We start from the raw sequence: 20,024 nt of genomic DNA on the forward strand, positions 1-20,024 counted from the left end.
AGTACACTTGTCGCATATGCAGGAAGACAACAGTTTGGTCTCAGCACCCACAGAAATGCTGGACAGGCACAGCGACCTTGCTTATAATCCCAACTCTTGGTAGGCAGAGGCAGGGATGCCCAAAGCTAGCTTGACTATAGCCAAATCTGCACGCTCTATTGAGAGTCCTTGCCTTAGTTTACAAGGTAGGAACCAATCAACAAAGACACCCAATGTCAGCCTTTACCCTTCACACTCACATATATATGTGCATGTGCATTTGCACACACATGTGTACCTCCCCACATGGACATGCCTTGTCCCCCCCCACTCCACATACACATAAAAGAGAAAGAACTCCCAACATGCATTGCAACATAGTTCCTGCCCATCCCATCTGCTTAGAGTACTCCACAGAAGGGGACTAGGACCCATGCTTCAACTCAGTACATTACCAGTTTATCCTGGATTATCTTGGGATCCAGTTATGCATTCCCCCCTTGTTATGGTCTGGATATGAGTTGGCCCCCATCGGCTCATATATTTTAACACTTGGTTGTTGGGGGATGTTGCAGAGCCTTTAAGAGCTGAGACCTGCCTGGTGAGCAGTCACTGGGGGATAGGCTTTGGAAGTTCTAAACTGGTTACATGTCCCATCCTTTATCCATCTCCTGGTCTACCTCAGTGTGAGGAAGCTACACTGTAAACTCAGCTGCCAGAACCAAGTGGGTCTTAGCTGCCCTGCCTTTCCCCCTACAACTCATTAATTACATCCCCTTAAACCAAAAGCCAAATAAAGAGTCTGTCCCTCAAGTAAGATTAAGTTGACCATGAACATTGACCATCATACCTTGTTTCCCTTTGCGGCATGTTAGGCTCCTCCCCCTTCAAAGACTTTCTGAAAACTGTTGAGGATGACATCTGGGGAGCCTCAGGCATCAAGTACGATACAATGATTTTACGGATCCACCACGGTCCTCACTTGCTTCTGCCTATGTAGTGGCTTGTAATCTTCTATAGCCTGGAATAAGAATATGTGGACTGTGTGTATTTGTCCCTCTTGGGTGGATTTCACGGATTTGAATGGATACTCAGACACACATTTTACACATTCTTTTACATTGTCACCTCATTACCCATCAATGCCCACCAGCTTTTTCGGTCTATTGCTTTCCTTTCCTTTAATTTTTCCCAGTGAGTTTATGATGATTTTCCATCTTCCTGGAATGTTCAGCTGGCCGTTCTTAATGAACATTGTACAGTCCTGGCCTCCCGCAGCTTCCTGCCCTAGTTCAAGTTCGTTACTTTGACTCACAGAGCAGTAGGAGTCCAGAAGACGTGGTGCTCTGTGGGGCAGGCTTCCTGTACCTCTTGCTAAGTGGATCGAGATCAGTGGAAGCTACCAAAGTGAGGCCCAGCTCGGAAGGAGTGAGTTCCATTCTTGCTGCGTTTCCTTTCTTAGTCAAGATTCCTATAAAACCATCGCTCAGGAAGAGATTTCACAACCAGCCTGGTGAGATGGTTCAGTGGGTAAAGGTGCCAGCCACCAAGCCTGATGGAGGAGAGAACTAACCCCTGCCAGCTGTCCACTGACTGCCACACATGCGTGTGCACACACTCCGACCCCCTCACGTGCAATTTTTAAAACTACTGCCATTAAGAATCCATTGTAAGGCAGAATAAGCTGGACTGAGATAGTCTCACATCTGTTTGCATGCCTTATTATTATTTTTTTAAATCTAGATTCCTGGCCCTCTCATGTGTGGACTCTAGATTTTTAGAATAAGGCATAAAAGTAGAGGGAGACTATTTGGGAAGAGAAACTGGACCAGCAGGAGAGGAGGGGAGGGCAGCAGAGAATCATGTTATGTGTGTCTGAAAAGTCTCAGGGTGACCCTATTATTTTGTATAATATATGCTAATAAATAAATAATCCCCCACATAGTTTGGAAAGATGGCTCTGTTGGAAAAAAGCTCGATACAAGGATCTGAGTTTGAATCCTTAGCACCAATGTAAAAAAAAAACAGCCATGGCATATACCTGTAATCCTGACACTGGGGAGGCAGAGACGAGGGGATCCCAGGCATTCTAGCAGAATTGGGGAGCTCCAGGCTCGGGGAAAGATTCTGTTTTAGAGAAACAAGGTGGAGATCAATTGAGGACGGCCATCAAAGTCAGTCTCTGGTCTCCACACACATGCGTGCACATACACATGCACATATACCATACACATATGCACACACCTGCATGGAAACAGTCTGCATTTCACAAAGGGCAACTGGTCCAGGAACTGTTCCACACTTATCTTTGGGTACACTCTATACTGGCTGTTTGTGGTGACCTTGTCCTGGTTATACTTGTTTATCAGACCAATTCTTTTTTGGGTAGAAGAAAATGGAGTTGTGTGCTAGGTTGTGTGTGAGTGCCCTGGATCCTCTGGGAACCGACCATCTGTGAGGATGACTAAAGATTGCTCACTGCAGGCAGAGTGGCAATCTGGGAACATGTGGCTTTTAGACAGTGGCCATTTACATTAAAATTCCCAAAGGTCATCTTTCCCAATTTCTCATTAAAACCTTTCCTTGGGCCTAAGAGAAGAAAACATAACTCTCAGATTCTTGAAAGTATTATAAACCTTATCAAGAGGGTGTGCTGGGGTCTCTGATGCAGAGGGGTGTGGCCTCCTGCAGAGTTAAATACTGGGGTTCCTAGTTGAGCCCTTGCTCTGCCATGTACTATCTCTCGGGCATTTTTTCCCACTCATTGCTTTTAACCGCTTCTTGCCTAACTTACCACTGGTAAGATGTGAATTCAGAGAATTCTTTATAGTGTTAGAGTTAAAATAAATTTATGTAATGCTCATATACTGGGCATCCAGAAAATGCCAAACAGCTATCTCCAGTTTCTTATTATTACTCTTTTAAATGATTTAGCAAAACCTATATGGTTAAGAGTTACTTTATTCATTTCAAGAATTTATTTTGTTTTCCAACTATGTGTATTTGTGTGTGTGTGTGTGTGTGTGTGTGTGTGTGTGTGTGTGTGTGTGTGTGTGTGTGTGTGTGTGTGTGCTTGTGCATGTGCTTGGAGATGCTCTCAGAGTCCAGAAGAGGGCATCAGATTCCCTGGAGCTGGAGTCACAGGTGTTGGTGAGCCACCTGATTTGGCTGGGGCTGGCTGAATTCAAAATTCAAGCCTTCCGTAAGAACAGTGGATGCTCTTCACCACTAAACCATCTTTCCCAGCCCTTGAGACAGCCATTTAGATTACTGTGTGTGTGTGCACACACGCGCGCATGCACATGCATGCTCATGCACACACACACGTACTGTTCTTGCATGTCAGGGAGTGCAAGGGGGTGTTGAGCTTGCTCTGGGGACCACCTGTCTTCACCTTCCCAGGCTGGAATTATAGGCAGGTTGTCATGCTTTCTGGGAACCCAAACTCAACTCTCCATGCTTGTAAGGTAAGCACTTTAATTACTAAGCCATCTCTCCAGTTCCTCAAGACAGACCACAATTTGTTAGTGATAAATGAGCTGCTTGCCCCCGCCCCCCGACCAAGGTAGATCTTAGAAGCATCACTTCTGCTGGCCAGCCTTTGCTCTGATGGTACCTTTGACTCAAAATAGCATCTACTTGTGCGTGCTTCCTGGTGCTGTTGTGAGTGGGACCAGAACTCCTGGAGGATCCTTGAGATGCACAGTGCTTTGCTCCTCTGATCCTCTGCAGGAAGTAGAGAAGTAGGCGGTCCTTCCTCTCTTACAGGTTAGGTGGATTTTTCAAACATAGTTTTACTTTCCCCAGGCTGAGAAGCATGAGCAAGCTAGTCCCCCTTGCTAGTCTCCCAAGTGGGAGAGCAGAGTGTCCACTAGACCAGGAGCAGGGATGTGAGTGTCCAGCCTGCTGGATACATTTTAAGAGCTCGACACACAAAGAGACCTGTGTCCTTGAGCTGAATCTCAAAGACGTAATGAATTGCAGAGCTCACCATGGATGAGCCAGGACGGTGACTGTGAGCTGTGTCTATAGTACATATTTAGGGAATGTTGGAACCCAGTGCTTCTTACTCCTTCTCCTTCCCACTTCTCTTCCTTCTTCTTCCCCCTCCTCCTCTCTGTTCTCACCTATCTCCCTTTCCTTCCCAATTTTTATCTTCCTCCTCCTTCTCCTCCCTCTTTCCCTGCCTAACCATACTTCCATCTTCCCCTTTCTTCCTCCTCCTCCTTCCCCTTCTTCTTCAGCTTCCCATTCCTCCTCCCCTTTCTTCTTTCTTCTCTTCCTATCTTGATAGACCCTATTTATGCCCCGGGAGCAAATACACCAGGAATGCATCAGAAGGCATCCTTTCTGTGTCTCAGTCAGCGTCAGTGAGTTTTCTATTTAGAAGTACTTGCTAATCTGAATGGCTCATGTGAATTCGTTTGTTTATATGCACATTCTTAACGTGCCAGCCAGGGTGAAGTTCCAGCTCCCTTTATCTTGTCAAATGGTGAGAGAAAAATTGATTTCCACTCTGCAGTTCATTGACTGCCCCGCCTCATTTGGTGGGTTAATCTTCCCTTTCCCGCCGGCTTGCCACAGCTCCCCGACCCTCCCAGAAGTTTCATCTATGAGGAAATGTGTTCCTGGACAAACTGTACTGAGTTATTGACATCTTGACGATGACACCCACTTGGCCTTTGGGCCTAGGTTTTGAATGAGTGCTCTTTGAATGCACAGATATCCCGGGAATAGATTAATCTCTGGGTCTGAATTTTGGCACACTACCTTGTAGCGTTCACTGACTGGAGCTAAAGTAAGGATGTGGAGGACTGTTGGTAGCATTGGCAGTTTAAACATTGATGACTTGCTGAGGGTCACTCATTGCCCTGAGGGTTCACTTTGGCCTATGAAGTTGACTTGACAGCATCTTTTGGTTAGCATCAGCTCTAGCATGAAAAAAAACCCTAGTGATGTTTAGCTGAACAAAGGAAAAACAACCAAGGGCCATCACATTCTACAAGCACATACTGAATACCTGTTCTGGCAATTGCTATACATAGATGTCTCAAGCCTTGTTGGGTGACTTTTCCTGGTGACACATGAACAGATGTCTATGCATCCCAAATAGAGAACAGATGACAAGCCAAAGAAACAGTTCCCCTATAGTCTACTTTCGTGAGCCAGTGAGTCTATCGGGATTACTTACAGGAGCATGGGTGACTCAAAGGCAGCTGTACCCCTGAAAGTCTACCCAGCATGGGTGATGACTCATAAAAGTTTCATCTCATGAGCTCCCTGCACTTGGTGAGCAGTTTGGAAACATGCCCTAACCCCGCATAGTAACTGGTTATCTAACATTGAGAGGGATCTTTTGAGTCTTGTAAGTTCTAGGGGCTTTCTGTGCCTTGTAAGTTTTGTTGACTTCCCCTGGTCTTAATGAGTTTCCCTCTAGGAGGGAATGTTTAATTTCAGAGGAAATAGTTGTTCAATGGATTTGGTCTCTTACCCTACTTAAATCAGTTCCGTGGTAGTCATGCAAACTATGACTGGAGCCCAGTGAAACAAGAACTGAGCATTGCAGCTGCTCCTCTGAGAACAAGGTGGTGTTCCCCAGGTAGACCATGGGGAAAGACAATCCCCCAGGGGACATAGTAGTAGGTACCTAGAACTGTGAGAAACAACACATTGCTTTTTATGCAAAGGTGGGGATGGTAAGGATATAAGAGAGAGAAGCAGGATTAAACATTGGTTATGTTGAGGTGTTTTTTCTTAGTTTTAGGTCAAAATATCACTGAAGTTTGTAGAGCAGTATTGAATTTGCTTGGGGGGGGAGTAATCTCCAAACTATATGGAAGGTGGTATAGAGGCTTGTAAATGAATTTCTAAACAGTCTTATTAAATAAGAAACACAGAGCCAAATACAGGGGTAATAGCCAAAGAGATCAGAGCAATATCCACGACTAGCTTTAGTTTACCACCAGCAGTAGCTTCCACCGAGAGAGCTTCTTCCTATCTAACCCATGTTTTTATTGCCTTCCTGTTCTGCCTCCTCATTGGCTCTAAGCCCAGCCACATGACTTCCTCATCACTGCCTGTCTATATAGATCTCCAGGTCTCTATGGTTGGTACTGGGATTAAAGGTTCGTGTCACCACATTTGGCTGTGTCCTTGACCACACAGAGACTCTGCCTGCCATATAATTGGATTAAGGGTGTGTGCTACCACTGCCTGACTTCTGTTTTATGGCTATTTAAGCTCTGATCTCCAGGCAACTTTATTTATTAACATACAAATATAATATCACATTTCAACACAAATAAAATATCACCACAGAGGCAGCTGTGTGATTCCATAGTCCCAAATGCAAGTGTTGGTTCTTGGAAGCATTATCCCAGTGAACTTGGTAGAAAGGGAATTATCTATTGGAGAAATGCGAAAGAACTGCAACAGGTATTTAAGGAGTTAAACTGTTTAGAGATAACGACCATGTTGATGTGTGAGTACAAAGACGGAATTGTGACTTCTGTCAAATACAGCTGAATAATTTGAGGTACAGAGGAAGAGCAGATGGGAGGTGTGGTCATGATACGTGGGAGGTGCTGGGTGGGCATTTAGATAGAATACAGTCATGAATTGCTTAATGATGGGGAAGGGCACTGAGAAATGTCTCATCAAGAATTTCATTACGCTGTGAAAATCAAAGAGCATGCTTACACAAGCTTAGATGCTACACAGCTAAGTGTGTGTGTGTGTGTGTGTGTGTGTGTGTGTGTGTGTGTGTGTACACAAGTGAATGAGTGTTTTGTATGTATGAATAAAGCAACACAAAATTGAGTTAGGGACAAGAGGAAATGATGTAATCAAGACCTGTGGTAGGGTTGGGGAATGTAGCTCAGTCAATAGAGTTCTTTGGTAGCATGCACAAAGCCATGGGTCTGTCCCTCACATGGAATAAACTGAACATGATGGCATACACACATGTGGTCCTAACACTTGGGGAATGGGATGGGATGATCAGAAGTTAATGCCTTTCTCAGCTCCATTACAAGTCTGAGCCAGTCCTCAGCTATATTACATGAGACAACCAACAATAAAAAAAAAATTACAGGTTGTTTTTTTTTTCAAAAGAGGAGTAGAAATGTATATTATTAGATATACTAAGTATTGCCACTTTCTTGCGATATGTTGATGTTTTAAAACAAAGTGGGCCTTGGTAGTGTAGGCCTGTTATTCATGTGGCGAGGCAGGAGCATTGCGAGTTAAAGGCCATGTCTCTAAACAAAAAGCAAAAAAAAAAAAAAGGTTAGGAATGCTGCTCAATGATAGAGCACTTGCACAGAATCCTAGGTGAGGGGCTAGAGTTGGGGTGTGGATCAGCTATAGAGTGACTATTTAGAATCCTTTGGTGAGGGGCTGGGGAGTGGCTCAGTGGTAGAGCACCTGCCTAGAATCCTCCAGTGAGGGGTTGGGAGTGTGGTTCAGTGGTAGAGCACCTGCCTAGAACTCCCCAGTGAGGGGCTGGGGTGTGGCTCAGTGGTAGAGCACCTGCCTAGAATCCCCCAGTGAGGGGTTGGGGTTGTGGCTCAGTGGTAGAGCACCTGCCTAGAATCCCCCAGTGAGGGGCAGGGGTGTGGCTCAGTGGTAGAGCACCTACCTAGAATCCTCCAGTGAGGGGCTGGAGGTGTGGCTCAGTGGTAGTGCACCTGCCTAGAACCCCCCAGTGCGGGGCTGGGGTGTGGCTCAGTGGTAGAGCACCTGTCTAGGGTGCTTGGGCACCTGGCTTCAATACCCAGTACTAGGAAAAAAAAAAAAAACACCAAAAAACAGAACAGTGTTAAGAAGAGCTGGTGATGTAATTGAGAATTCTTTATTTAGGTCATGCCAAGGAGAAAAACATGGAGTTGTTTACTGCATGGCTGCTGATCACATTTACGGTACTTTTTCACTCAGACTTCTTTTCTCGTTGCAGGAGATGGGCAGGTGGATTTTGATGAATTCATGACAATTCTTGGGCCCAAGCTGGTGTCATCAGAAGGTCGTGATGGTTTCCTTGGAAATACGATAGACAGCATCTTCTGGCAGGTAAGTGAGATGTTCATATAAGATTGAGTCTGGCAGTTACGTGTTTTCTAGGGTGAACTAACTTTGACTCTGAAGTCTTGAGTGTCTATTCAGACTGAAGTGAACTCTCTTGGACTGGAGTGAGAGATGGGTGTTCTTTGAATCGGATGTCTCAGTTTAAGTCCACACTATACTCAGTGAGGATTTGGAGAAGTGAACTGTCTCCTCACATCTTTTCCTTGGAGCGGAGAGTTTGCGTTTGTGGGAGTGAAATTCTTCCATAACCAGCTTATGAAGGGATTTGTCCTGGGGACCTTGAAAAGGGGACCTTGATATTATCTATAAAAATTCTTACTTGGAGCTAAACCCCTGAAAGTTCTCAGTTTAGGTGTTCACAAGAGATAGTGAGGCAGGATATCTTTTTAGGTAAGAGATTATTGGGAGAGTTATTAATGCCATAGGCAAACAGGCATGAGACAAGTTCTGAGGAGAATTCAGTTCCATGAGACAGAGTGACTGTTTCCTCCCAGAGGTTTTAGGGAGAGAGGCAGTGTCCTATGCCATGTAGTTGCTGAGGGCTCATGGAGTCCATGCTGGCACTCAGATTTGTGTCTGTCCTCCGTGGCAGGAGTTGATCCCCCTAGGGACTGTGCGTCCGTCATAGGGGATATGGTTACTGTTGTGTCTGATTGGTTAGGGTGTGTGGTCAATTGACAGCATTGGAAGCAGGTAAACTCCCTCTGGACTGTGAGGACTGCCTAGTCACAGCAATGGTGGCTTTCATTTCTTCCACAGCAGCTGTGAGGAGAGAGAAGAGAGCAGTGGGGGAGAGAGCTAGAGCAAGTGTGTGTGTGTGTACACACGCGAGTGCATGCACGCACGCGCATACACACTTGCATGCAGGTGAGCTTAGCCTGAGTAACTGCTAGCCCAAACCTGACACTCCCAGGAGATTGCCCACTGACAGGGTGCCTAGTTGCTTGTGTTAGATCCCATCACTACAGGTGCGCTTCATATGACTCAAAAGTCTTATTTAAGGACCTGCTTCCAATGCTGTCAATTTACAGCCATTTCTGTCTTGCAAATTCTTGTTGGAGATTACTGATGCCTATATTCTAATTATTAGAGTGCCACTAAATCACTTCTACATCGCTTCTCTATTTTAAAACGCGACTGTTATTTCATGGTTATGGAATTGGGGGAATGGGTTATTAATCTTTGCTTTTAAAATGCAAGCCCGATAAGTCGTGAAGTTCAATTGAATTGATTTTCTTTTTAGGTTTCTAAAACGCCATTGAAGTTGGGCAGGGTGGTGCATACCGAGAGGAGACTTAAGTAGGAGGATTGCTATGAATTTGAAGCCAGCCTGGGCTACAAAGTTTGCAGGGTGAGACCCTTCTCACAAAACCAGAAACCAAGCCTAAATAATAGCAAACAAAAAGAAAAATATAAAAGCCAGGAAAAAGTAAATTAAGAAAAAATACAAGTACCATCAAAACACAGTATTTCTTTGATTTCTTAAGAGTCCCCCCCCCCCCCCCCCCGGTAAATATATTTTCCTAAGATGGATTAGCAATCCTTTTTCTCATCTCTCTTCTTATCCTGGTACTCATCTAGCATATAGCCAATGGGTGTATAAATACCTTTCATTTGGCTGTGCCAAAATAGATGACAGGAACAATTTGGAGGAAAAAAGACTCATTTTGGCTCACCGTCTCAGAGGATTCAGATGGTCACGTGGCTCTGTGTATCTGGACAGGACATCATAGCAGTGGAAGCACCTGGCGCAGGAGAGATGTTCACTCCCTTTACAGTGGACAGGAAGCAGAGAGCAAAACAGGAAGGGGATGGGTATCACATTCCCCCAAGGCCCTTACTCTTGTGATGTATCTTCTCAAAGAATTCAAACCATGACCCTGTGGGAGACATGTCAGATTCACACCATAATGCCATCTTTCAGCTCATCCAGACTGACTCGGAAAGGCCAAGTTGTTCCCACCTTGTACACTTTTCCTTCAGTTCCATTATTTCTTTCTATCCCATGCTCAACTCTCATGGTCCACCCTAACCTAGGAAGATGCCACAGGGCATCCTGAGCTCTATGCTTTCTTCCTGGTCCCATCTCAGACGAAGGAATAAATTGTGGGTATCAGATCCGTATCTTACACGGAGGCCCCAATTCTCCAGATTCTTCACAGTATGGCATCTCTAGGATCAGGCAGCTTTTTTTTCTCACATGATACTGACTCTCTTTAGCATAGTTCTGTCATTCTGTTATGATCACAGATTCTCGATGGGTTTTATTATACTGTAGGTCTCCCTCCTCTGGGGTGATAAGATGGGGTGCAGCAAAGTGAGCCAATGGGGGAAGTTGCATCTGAGATGATTTATTTTTATGTATTTTGTGTGACTGCATGTGTGCGAGTGTGAGTGAACATATGTGTCCTTCTACCTTTGTAGAATCAGGGTCCACCTTTGTTTTTTGAAGCAGGGTCTCTCACTGGCCTGAAATTCACTGATTCAGCTAGCCTCACTGGTCAGCAAGCTCTTGGGACCCATTTCAGCCTCTCCCAGTTGCTCAGATTATAAATTCAGGACACTATACACTATTTTTTGTTTGTTTTGTTTTGTGTGTGTGGTGGAGTCTGGGGATCAAACCCAGGTCCTCCTGCTTGTAAGGCAAGCACTTTACCAACTGAGCCACCGCCCCACCCCCCTTTATAATATTTAAATGAGTTCTGGCATGCCAAGGCTTGGGACTATGTCTCTCCTCTCCCACAGTTACTCCCCCAACTAGCACACAAGCAGAGGAACATTCCTCAGTTCCCAGCAGCCATGTTCCACTGCCTGATCACTGAGAAACAGCATGAGAAAACTGTGTGAAACACCCGCAGCAGCCATCCCTGTCTGGAGAGATGCTCACAGCCCTCCATGCTTGGGTGGCTGCGGGGAGAGGGGGTGTTAAGAGAAGGCTGTGTGCATGAATGTATCTATTTAGTCTGTGGCAGTGGTTGGTAGTATAAGAAAGAGGAACAGCAAAGGCAGGTTTCTGCCTCTGGTATTCCAGGAGGGGATGCTAGCAGCAGGAGGGCATAGTACCCTAGGAAGGACTCCATGCTAAGAGACTGGCAAGGCTTTCAATCAGAGCCAGCATCCAGTTCTCACAGGAGCAAAGGTACTTGGATTCAGCTGTGACTCCTCACATGGCATCCTAATAGGGGAGCTGAAAAATGACAATGAATATTTGGCAAGTCACACAGTTTCAGTAGATCATGAATTTGAGAGTGGCCCAGCTGGGTGCTCTGGCTCTGGATCTCTCAGGGAGCTGCTGTCAAAATGCCTGCTGTGGTCATGAGAAGGCTTGGCTGAGGCTCGCGGATGTGCTTTCGGCTACCTTGTTGCCCCGGCTGGCAACCTCTTCTCAGGTCTCCACCGTAAGGGCCTCTCCATACTGGCACTTGAGCATCCTGACATGCCATTGGCCTCGCTGAAAGCCAAGGATCAAAGAGAGTGCAGTGCAGAAGGCATGGGGACTTTAAGACTTCGTGTGTGTGTGTGTGTGTGTGTGTGTGTGTTCTCGTATGCACACCTCTCCCACAGTTACTTCCCCAACTAGCAAACAAGCAGAGGAACATTCCTCAGTTCCCAGCAGCCATGTTCCACTGCCTGATCACTGAGAAACAGCATGAGAAAACTGTGTGAAACACCCGCAGCAGCCATCCCTGTATGGAGAGATGCTCACAGCCCTCCATGCTTGGGTGGCTGCGTGGAGAGGGGGTGTTAAGAGAAGGCTGTGTGCATGAATATATCTATTTAGTCTGTGGCAGTGGTTGGTAGTATAAGAAAGAGGAGGCTGGAAGCCCAGCTTCAAGTATTGTTCCCCAGGATCTGGCTCCTTTGGTTAATGACAGAGTCTCTCATTGGGCTTTATCAACTAGGCTAGGCCACTTGGCTAAAAAGCCTCAGGGATGCACCTGTCCCTGCCTCCCCCACACCTGGATCACAAGCACACGCCTGCCCAGGTTTTACCATGCAACGTGACTGCTGGGAATTGAACTCGGGCCCCCCTGCTTGCTAAGGAAGCACTTACTGACTAAGTGATCTCTCCAGCCCAAGCCTCCGCTCCTGATCTGATACTGCTTCCACAAACCTTGCTTTTTCTCAAGCTTCAAATTCCTCCTCCCTTAGAGAAAACCCAAAGATGGGGAGGCTCTTCTTCTCTACATCACAGACAAGAAATCTTGCTAAGCACTGAGCTCATCTTCCTAATTAAATCTTTTTCTGATGCTCCTACCTTCCTGGAGTTCTAGCCTACATTGCCAAGGGTAAAATAAAATCAAATGTGATTTTGAAAAAAAAAAAAACTATTTATCGCTTGGTACCAGTCCTAAAATTATGACCTGCTGCATTTGTGCAGGGAATTGGATTGGTGACATTGGAATGTAACTAGCTGTACCTACAGTTTCCTTCTTAAAGGATATAGCCTGCAAGTCATGGTCTAGATGGTCTGGTCCAAACAGGGTATTCTGTGCCTGGGTGTGAGGCTCAGATTCCATGGTATCCAGTTCAGCACCCTCTTAGATAGTAAGTTATAACTTGAAAGCCTTTGGTATGTGTGTATGCCCATGTGCATCGTAGAAGCTCAAAGACAACCTCAGGTGTTGTCTTAAGCCACCCCACCCCGTCCCCCACCCGCCACTGCCTCTTGAGACAGGGTCTCTCACGGGCTTGTAAATCACCATAGGCTAGCTGGGCCCGTGAGTCCCAGAGATTTCCCCATCTCTGCTTCTTCAGTGCTGGGATTTTTACAAGCATCTGCTATCACACCTGGATCCGTGGAAGGGTCCTGGGGGTGGAATTCAGGTCCTCCTTTATCAACTGAGCTCTCTCCCCTGCCAGAACTTCTGTTTTCTTTTTGTGACAATGTATCCTGAGTTGGCCTCCAACCCTGATCCTCCTGCCTCAGCCTCCAGCATGAGACTTATAGGCACCTACCACCAATGCTCAGCTGAGAACTTTGGAAGCTTTACTATAGTCTGCTCCTTCCATGTATCAAATTTCGGTGTATTTGATGCTATTGTAGGGTTATTATGGGGGAGGAAATGTGAAATTCTGTTTGAAGTTGGCCTTGGGGCTTGATGCCTTGGAGTGACAGAAAGGAAGAGGGGGAGGGGCTGAAAAGATTTGGACCAGGACTGTAGGATGACCTTCCTGCTCAACATTCTTGGAGAGGCATGAGCAAATGACTACTTAACCCCAGAAAGGAAACCAATGATAGAGAAAAGTCAACTGAGCAAACTAATGAGCTTACTGGGGTTATTTAAAGTCTTGTGGGTGAGGAGTTATTTATAGGAGCATGGACAACTCCCTGTGTTACTGGAAAACCCACTCTAGCATGGATAAAAACTCAAAAAAGCTACATGCCTGGTGCTCCATTCAGAACTTGAAGGCTGAGTAAAGAGGCTCCTCTCTCCAGCAACTATTACTGTTTATATAACCCTAGGGAGGGAGGCCTTGTGAATCTTGTAAATCTCAGGAACTTTCTGAGCCTTGTAAGCTTCCTTTGCTTCCTGCCTGTTAAGAGGTGTCCCTCCAGGATGGAGATTGCTACCAAACAATGCTATTTGCTTGGTGACCACCGAGAAGGGTAGTCCTCAGCACTCCCTTATGACACCAGTTCTTTGTACCACACATCAGGACCCCAGCTGTATTCTAGAATGTCTCATAGAGATTTAGGTTGGGGAGGAGAGAGCTATTTGCTGTTGAGTGTCTACATGCGCTCATTTGTTACAAGAAGCCTTCCACATGATCTCCTTCTTGACCTCTGGAACTGTGCTGGGATTTTCTACAAGTGTGTGGACTACAAACCATCAGAAGGGTAATAACAAGGATCTCAGCAGATTAAACAGCACTCTTGACTCTAATGGTCACACAGCCACCCCTCTTTGTATATTTTCTTTCTGAGGAAAAGGAGCCAGGGCTTCCACACTGAGTTAGGAGAGAGCTGTTTGTGTGACTGAAACTGTTGAAAGGGGGCCCTGGAAATGTGGCTTTGCTGGTAGCAAGCTAGCCTAACATGCACACAGTCCTGAGTTCCATCCCCAGCGCCACATAAAAACCCAGGCATACTGGTACACACCTGTAATCCTCACGTGAGGCAGGAAGTGGCCAGTGTTAATGTACCTTCAAGGATATAATCCTCAAGGGACCTAATTTTCCAGATCCTCCCAAAATAGCATCATCAACGCGGTACTGAGCATTCAACATATGCTCAGTGGGGTGGGGTGGGGGGTTCATATTCAATTCTTACATTGTGATCATGTCTAGCTTGTCATACAGACTTGTGCCATATCCAAGACAAAGTCAATATCCTAGCATGAAAGTGCACAGGTTGGAGGCTGGGAAGATGACTCTGTCAGTAAGGCGTTTGCTATATCAGCATGAGGTTCGATCCCCAGAACCCATGTTTAAAATACAAATTGGCATGGCAATTAGTAACCCCAGCCTGGGAGGCAGAGACAGGTAGATCCCTGGGGTCCTACTGGCCAGCCAGTCTAGCCTACTTGATGAGCTCTTGGTCAGTGGGAGAGACTGTTTGAAGAAAGAAAGGTAGAAAGTATCTGAGGAATGACAGTTAAGAATGACCTCTGACCCCCCTCCCATACATGCACAGCTCACCATCCCCAGATAGTGGGCTCAAACAAGACTGCTTACCAAACTGGCATGTTCTGTGCCTGAATACCTAACCACAGGACTGCTCAGGGCCTCTCTCAGCTACCCACTCCTCCCTATCTGTGGGAGAATCATACAGCACCTATAGCTGCTCCCCAAGGATCTTTACAGATTTGGCTTCTATCCCTCCACCCCTAATTATGGCTGTATCTTGTTTCTCCTCTACTCCTTCCCTATCTTTCCATTTCTGCTTAAGTTCTGGACTCATGGTCTCTGTGGTAATCCAAACACACTGGGCAGGGGGGTGGGGGATGGCTCCATGGTTAAGAGAGTATAAAAAGAACCTATAGTTTAGTTTCTAGTCCCCGTGCTGGGCAGCTCACACTGCCTGTAACTCCATTTGCAGGGGATTTAGCACCCTCTTCTGGACTCCATGGGCACTGCACTCACATGTGCACATACACCGCCCCCCCATACGCACAATTAGAATTAAATCTTTTTTTAAAGTTCTACCAAAAAAAAATCATTCCCAAGTCCTGGCCTTGATGCTGCCTGGAATGTTAGACACTGTCTTTGTAGCCATGGTAGACATAGGTGGTAACTTGGATTGGAGCTTTTGACTCATAGGCAAATGAGGGTTCTCGATGCTCCATGTTCACGATGCGTAATAAAACTCTACATAGCTGCAGGTGTGCATTATCATGGAAAATCTGCTATGCCTTTAAGAGCTGAATGGAGATGGGCTAAGATGTTGACAGCGACATTCTGTGTGGTGGGAGGGTGGAGGTGTTTTCTAAAATTTCAACAGTGGGCATATGTTACTTCCATAATTGAGAGGAAAGTTATAGAAGACGCAGACTCCAGCTAGCCGTGCCTATTAATAGCTATGGTTTTTTTTTTTTTTTTTTAGTGTGTAAGACTAGAGGTTACCTGCATGAGGCTCGCTGTGAGGAAGACTGCAGGGAAAATAGTTGTGTGGAATGACAAGTGTGTTCATTTCTGTGAGGTTTTGGTGCATGGGGCTAAGGCTTAGAAAATATCAGAACATTTATTTTTGAGATATTCCTTCTTTCCTTCTCTTTCCTCTTCTCTCTCTTCCTCCTTTCTCCCTCCCCACCTCCGTCCTTCCCTTCCTTTGTCTCTTCTCTTCCTCTGTCCTCCTTCCCTCCTTCTTTTTCTCTCTGTCTCTGTCTGTCTCTGTATGTGTGGTGGTGGTGGTGGGGGTGGAGGCGGTTGCTAGGGATTGAACCCAGGATTTCACACATGCTGGGTGAGCACTCCAACACTGAGCTACACCCCTAACTCTGTTTTTTTGTTTGAGTAGTGTCTCACTAATTTGCTACAACTGACCTTGAACTCCCTTTGCACCCTAGACTGGATTCAAACTTGGCATACTTCTTCTCAGCTTTTTGAGTGGCTGAGTTGACAGGAGTTGAGCTACCATCGTGGCTTCATTTTTTTTTTTTCTTTTTAAAATTAACTTAGCTCTTCCCTGAACATCTTCCACTCATCACATCTGGCACCAGCTGGATGTTTCTCCTCTAATATTGTGTCAACTTGCCACTCTCTCGGAGTCCTGGATCCACACAGTAGCTCTCCCCTTCTTCCTCTGATGGTGCCTGAGTATCTCTCAGCATCAGTGTCCATCACCACGCCTGTTAGACTGACAGCGAGCTCCTGAGTGCCCAAAGTAATTTTCCTACGTGTGAAATATGGAAGCGGGAGGTGTCTGAGCTGACACGGTTTCCCACCGTGTTGTTCTGAGCGCGTCAGCAGCAGTAGCATCATCACTTGGGACTCGTTAGAAGGCAAATTTACTGATCCTACACCCCAGGACATCAACACTGAAAAACCAGGGAGCCTGGTGTCTGCAGCCTACGGGTGATGGAGCTTGATCAAAACAGAGAGGCTCTGAGTGTGAAGATGTTTAAGGAGCCTGGCATTTGCGATGGAATAGCCAGCCTTATTTACTGTCGTGTCGAAATCTTAGCTTCCTTCTAGTGTGATAATTTGAATTATTCCTTATTTATCACATTTTAAGTGTAACTTTTGGGGCTTCTTAAGGGGTTTCCACCCATGAGCCCTTCTCACCCAAGAGTTTTTTTTTTCAACTAATTGATTAATATTTTTTATGTAGGTGTATGTATGACACAGTGTATGTGGTGTGTGTGTATGTGTGTGTGTGTGTGTGTGTGTGTGTGTGTGTGTGTGTAAGAGGACAACCCTCTGACATTCTCTCCTTCCACCATGTGGGTCCCAGGGACTCAGAGACAGGTCATTATCACCTATTTTTATATGCCCTGTGTATATAAGTGGATGGAATAATGTACAAATCAAGCATTTGTTTATAATACATCCTGAAGAAATGTATCATAGGGGCTTGAGAGCGAGCTTGGTGGTAAGAACTGGTACTGACTGCTCCTGCAGAGGAATTGGATGCCCAGAACAGCTCACAACTGCCTGACTCTCCAGCTCAGGGAACAAACCCTTTTCAGGCCCCTGTAGGCACTTATGCGCATGTGCACATGCCAAACATAGATTAAAAATAAATCTTGAAAAAAATGTATTTTAAAACAACTTTTGTACACATAATCATTTTACCATTTATTAAAGACAGATTTGCATATTAATGAGATAAATGTGCCTGTTTGTTTTTACACAAGGAATTAAGTCTTAGGTGAGCGTTTGACACTGTAAGACACTGTGCCAAACTTTTTTGATACGTGGTAGGAACACTGCTTTGCATAAATGCGTAGTTCAGAAGGAGAAAAGTATGCTGGGGACTGTCTTAGTCCCAAGCCAAAATTCAGTGCAACAATTTTTTTTTTCATGAAATTCAAGTCATCAACTCGAAGATCAATTTTTAAAATCTAGTGTTCTAACACCCTACAACCCCCAAGTACACTAATTAGATACTTACATGCTGAGGAGTGACGTATGAAAATCTAACAGTCCTTTGTTTGCGGTGATGAAGCCATTGTGTTTCTGGAAGAGCAGAAGGCCTCGCGTGTACGGTGCAAACACTGCCATTCATGACAGGTAATGCTCTCCAATCAGAGCCCAGGCTCCTCAGGAGGTTGGTGGGTGTGGTGTGATGGCATGCCCAGGGCCCAGTGCATGCGCGGCACATTCAGAACCAAGGCTTCCGGGGAGTCACACCCCGGACGGATGCATCCAGAAATACATCGAGCTCCTCGTGTCTTTGATTCTTTGTTAATCTCCTGGCTGTTGTCTGGTCAGCATCCTTTTCCTGTTGCCAGGTTTTTGTGATCCGCACATGCAGTTGACCCTGTCTGGTGTCATAACCCACCAGTTTGAGAAGCAGAAGTCTATAAAACACAGTAGTTTCAAATGGTTGTGTTTTCTAAAGATTTTTAAAATTACATGTATTTGTATGGGGGTCTGTGTGTGTGATTATAGGACCACTTGGAAGTTAGGAGCATTGGATCTCCTGGGTTAGAATTACAGATAGCTGTGAGGAGCCTAGGGTAGGTGCTGGGACTTGAACTCTGGTCTCCTGTAAGAGTAGTATGTACTCTGAACAGCTGAGCCATCTTTTCCGCCTCCCATTCTGGCTTTAAAGTATAGAGAAATTATTAACTTTTTTGTATGTTTGTGTGTTCTTATACACAGGTACACCTATGTATGCGTGTTTATTTGCATGTGCATGTGTTTAGAGGCCAGAAGACAGACCTTGGCCGTCATTTCTTGAGTACCAATCACCTTGTTATTTTGAGACAGACTTGCACTGAACTTGAAGCTCACTGGCGAGATGAGCTAGTGGGCCAGAGATTCTCCTGTGTCTACCTTCCCAGTGTGGAGAGTATAAGCATGCACCACCATACTTAGCTTTTTAAAATTAAATTTAATTTTTTTAGGTGGGCTTTGGGGGTTCAAATTCAGGTCGTCATCCTTTCGTTACCAACACCTTACCACAGAGCCATTTCCCCAGCCCTTTTGTTAGTTTCTTGGTAGGAAGGGTTAAATAAGAGCACACAGGAAGCCATTTGAACTCAGTACTGGCATAGAACTAGGTCCAGCAGAGCACACCAATATCTGATGTGGTTGGTTGCAAGAAGCAGTACAACCACATAGCTAATTAAACTCTAGCCAACTGACTAGTTAATTGAATAAACTGTAGCCAGTTAAGTTGTTTTCTGTCTCGCTTCCATTTTTTTTTTTTCTTTCTATAAACGCTGTCCAATTGGCAACCACCTCCACTTGGCTGGGGTTAATTCAAAACAAATTTTAAAATATTTAAAAAAACAAGTTTGAAAGTGTTGTGTTTTATAGACTACTGCTTCTCAAACTGTGGATTATGACACCAGATGGGGTCAACTTCATGTGGGAATCACACACACACACACACACACACACACACACACACACAAAAACCTCAAAAAAAACCAAAGCAAAAAAAAAAAACCAAACAAACAAAAACAAAAAACAAAAAACCTGGCAACAGTAAAATGATTCTGACCAGACAGTGACCAAAAAACTAATTAAAAACTAAATACATAACTCACTGAGTTACATCCCCAGCCCATGAGATACTTTCAATACACATATGGAATAGTTTGTGAACAGTTGGTACATGTTTATAAGCCCAGTACCTGGCAGGCTAAGGCAGGAGCATCCGCTCTGATCTTTGACCTGCTTAATATATAAATCATGTTTTGTTTTTCTTGGTTCAAACTCTGAAGTTTAATTGGTTAACAGAACTTTCTTTTTAATAAAAATGGTTTTCTAAGCATTAAAATGATGGATATAAAAGAATTACATACTTTAAGAGTAACAGAAAATAAATAGACTAGAACATGGCAACTGATAAATATAAGTAAATAAGTCATATGTAAAGAGCATTGTTAAGGCAATATGAACATGGTGACTAGGAAAATAGGGACATGAGAGTAGGATCAAAGGACCATTAAGAGATTGTTTATTGTGATACTGGCATTTGAACTTAGGACCTTGCACATACTTGGCAAGCATTCTACCGCTGAACTAATCCTCTAGGCCTTCTTTTAAATTTTTTTTTTCAATTTAGGAGACAAAGTCTCATGTATTCCAAGATAACCTTGACTGGCTGTGTAGTTAAAGATGGCCTTGAACTCCTGATCCTTCTGTCTCCACTTCCTGGATGCTAGGATTACAGGGGTGCAGCATTTCAGCCCGTGTGGTGTATGAGATGCTGAGGATGGAACCCAGGACTTCATGCATTCTAGTTGAGTCTCTGCCTACAGGGCTACATCCCCAGTCCATGAGATACTTTCAGGACAGGCGGGGCAATAGTCTGTGAGCTGGGCATGTTGGCACACATCTGTATT

The 20,024-nt window shown here is 45.0% G+C and overlaps 1 protein-coding gene and 1 non-coding gene across 3 annotated transcripts in view; one reads left to right on the forward strand and one right to left on the reverse strand.

Annotated features, from left to right (window-relative positions):
• Positions 1 to 20,024, forward strand: part of Caln1 (calneuron 1) — a 425,484-nt gene that overhangs the window by 235,432 nt on the left and 170,028 nt on the right. For both annotated transcript variants that reach the window (XM_052755582.1, XM_052755583.1), the window contains exon 4: positions 7,934 to 8,046. In XM_052755582.1, coding sequence (XP_052611542.1) covers positions 7,934 to 8,046 — 113 coding nt within the window. The remainder of the gene's footprint in view (positions 1 to 7,933; positions 8,047 to 20,024) is intronic.
• Positions 10,662 to 10,738, reverse strand: Trnav-uac (transfer RNA valine (anticodon UAC)). Its single transcript has one exon. It is a non-coding gene; the product is annotated as a tRNA-Val (tRNA).

The sequence above is a fragment of the Peromyscus californicus genome, unplaced genomic scaffold, assembly GCF_007827085.1.
Source record: "Peromyscus californicus insignis strain IS unplaced genomic scaffold, ASM782708v3 Scaffold_2__1_contigs__length_46816999, whole genome shotgun sequence".
Lineage (NCBI taxonomy): Eukaryota > Metazoa > Chordata > Mammalia > Rodentia > Cricetidae > Peromyscus > Peromyscus californicus.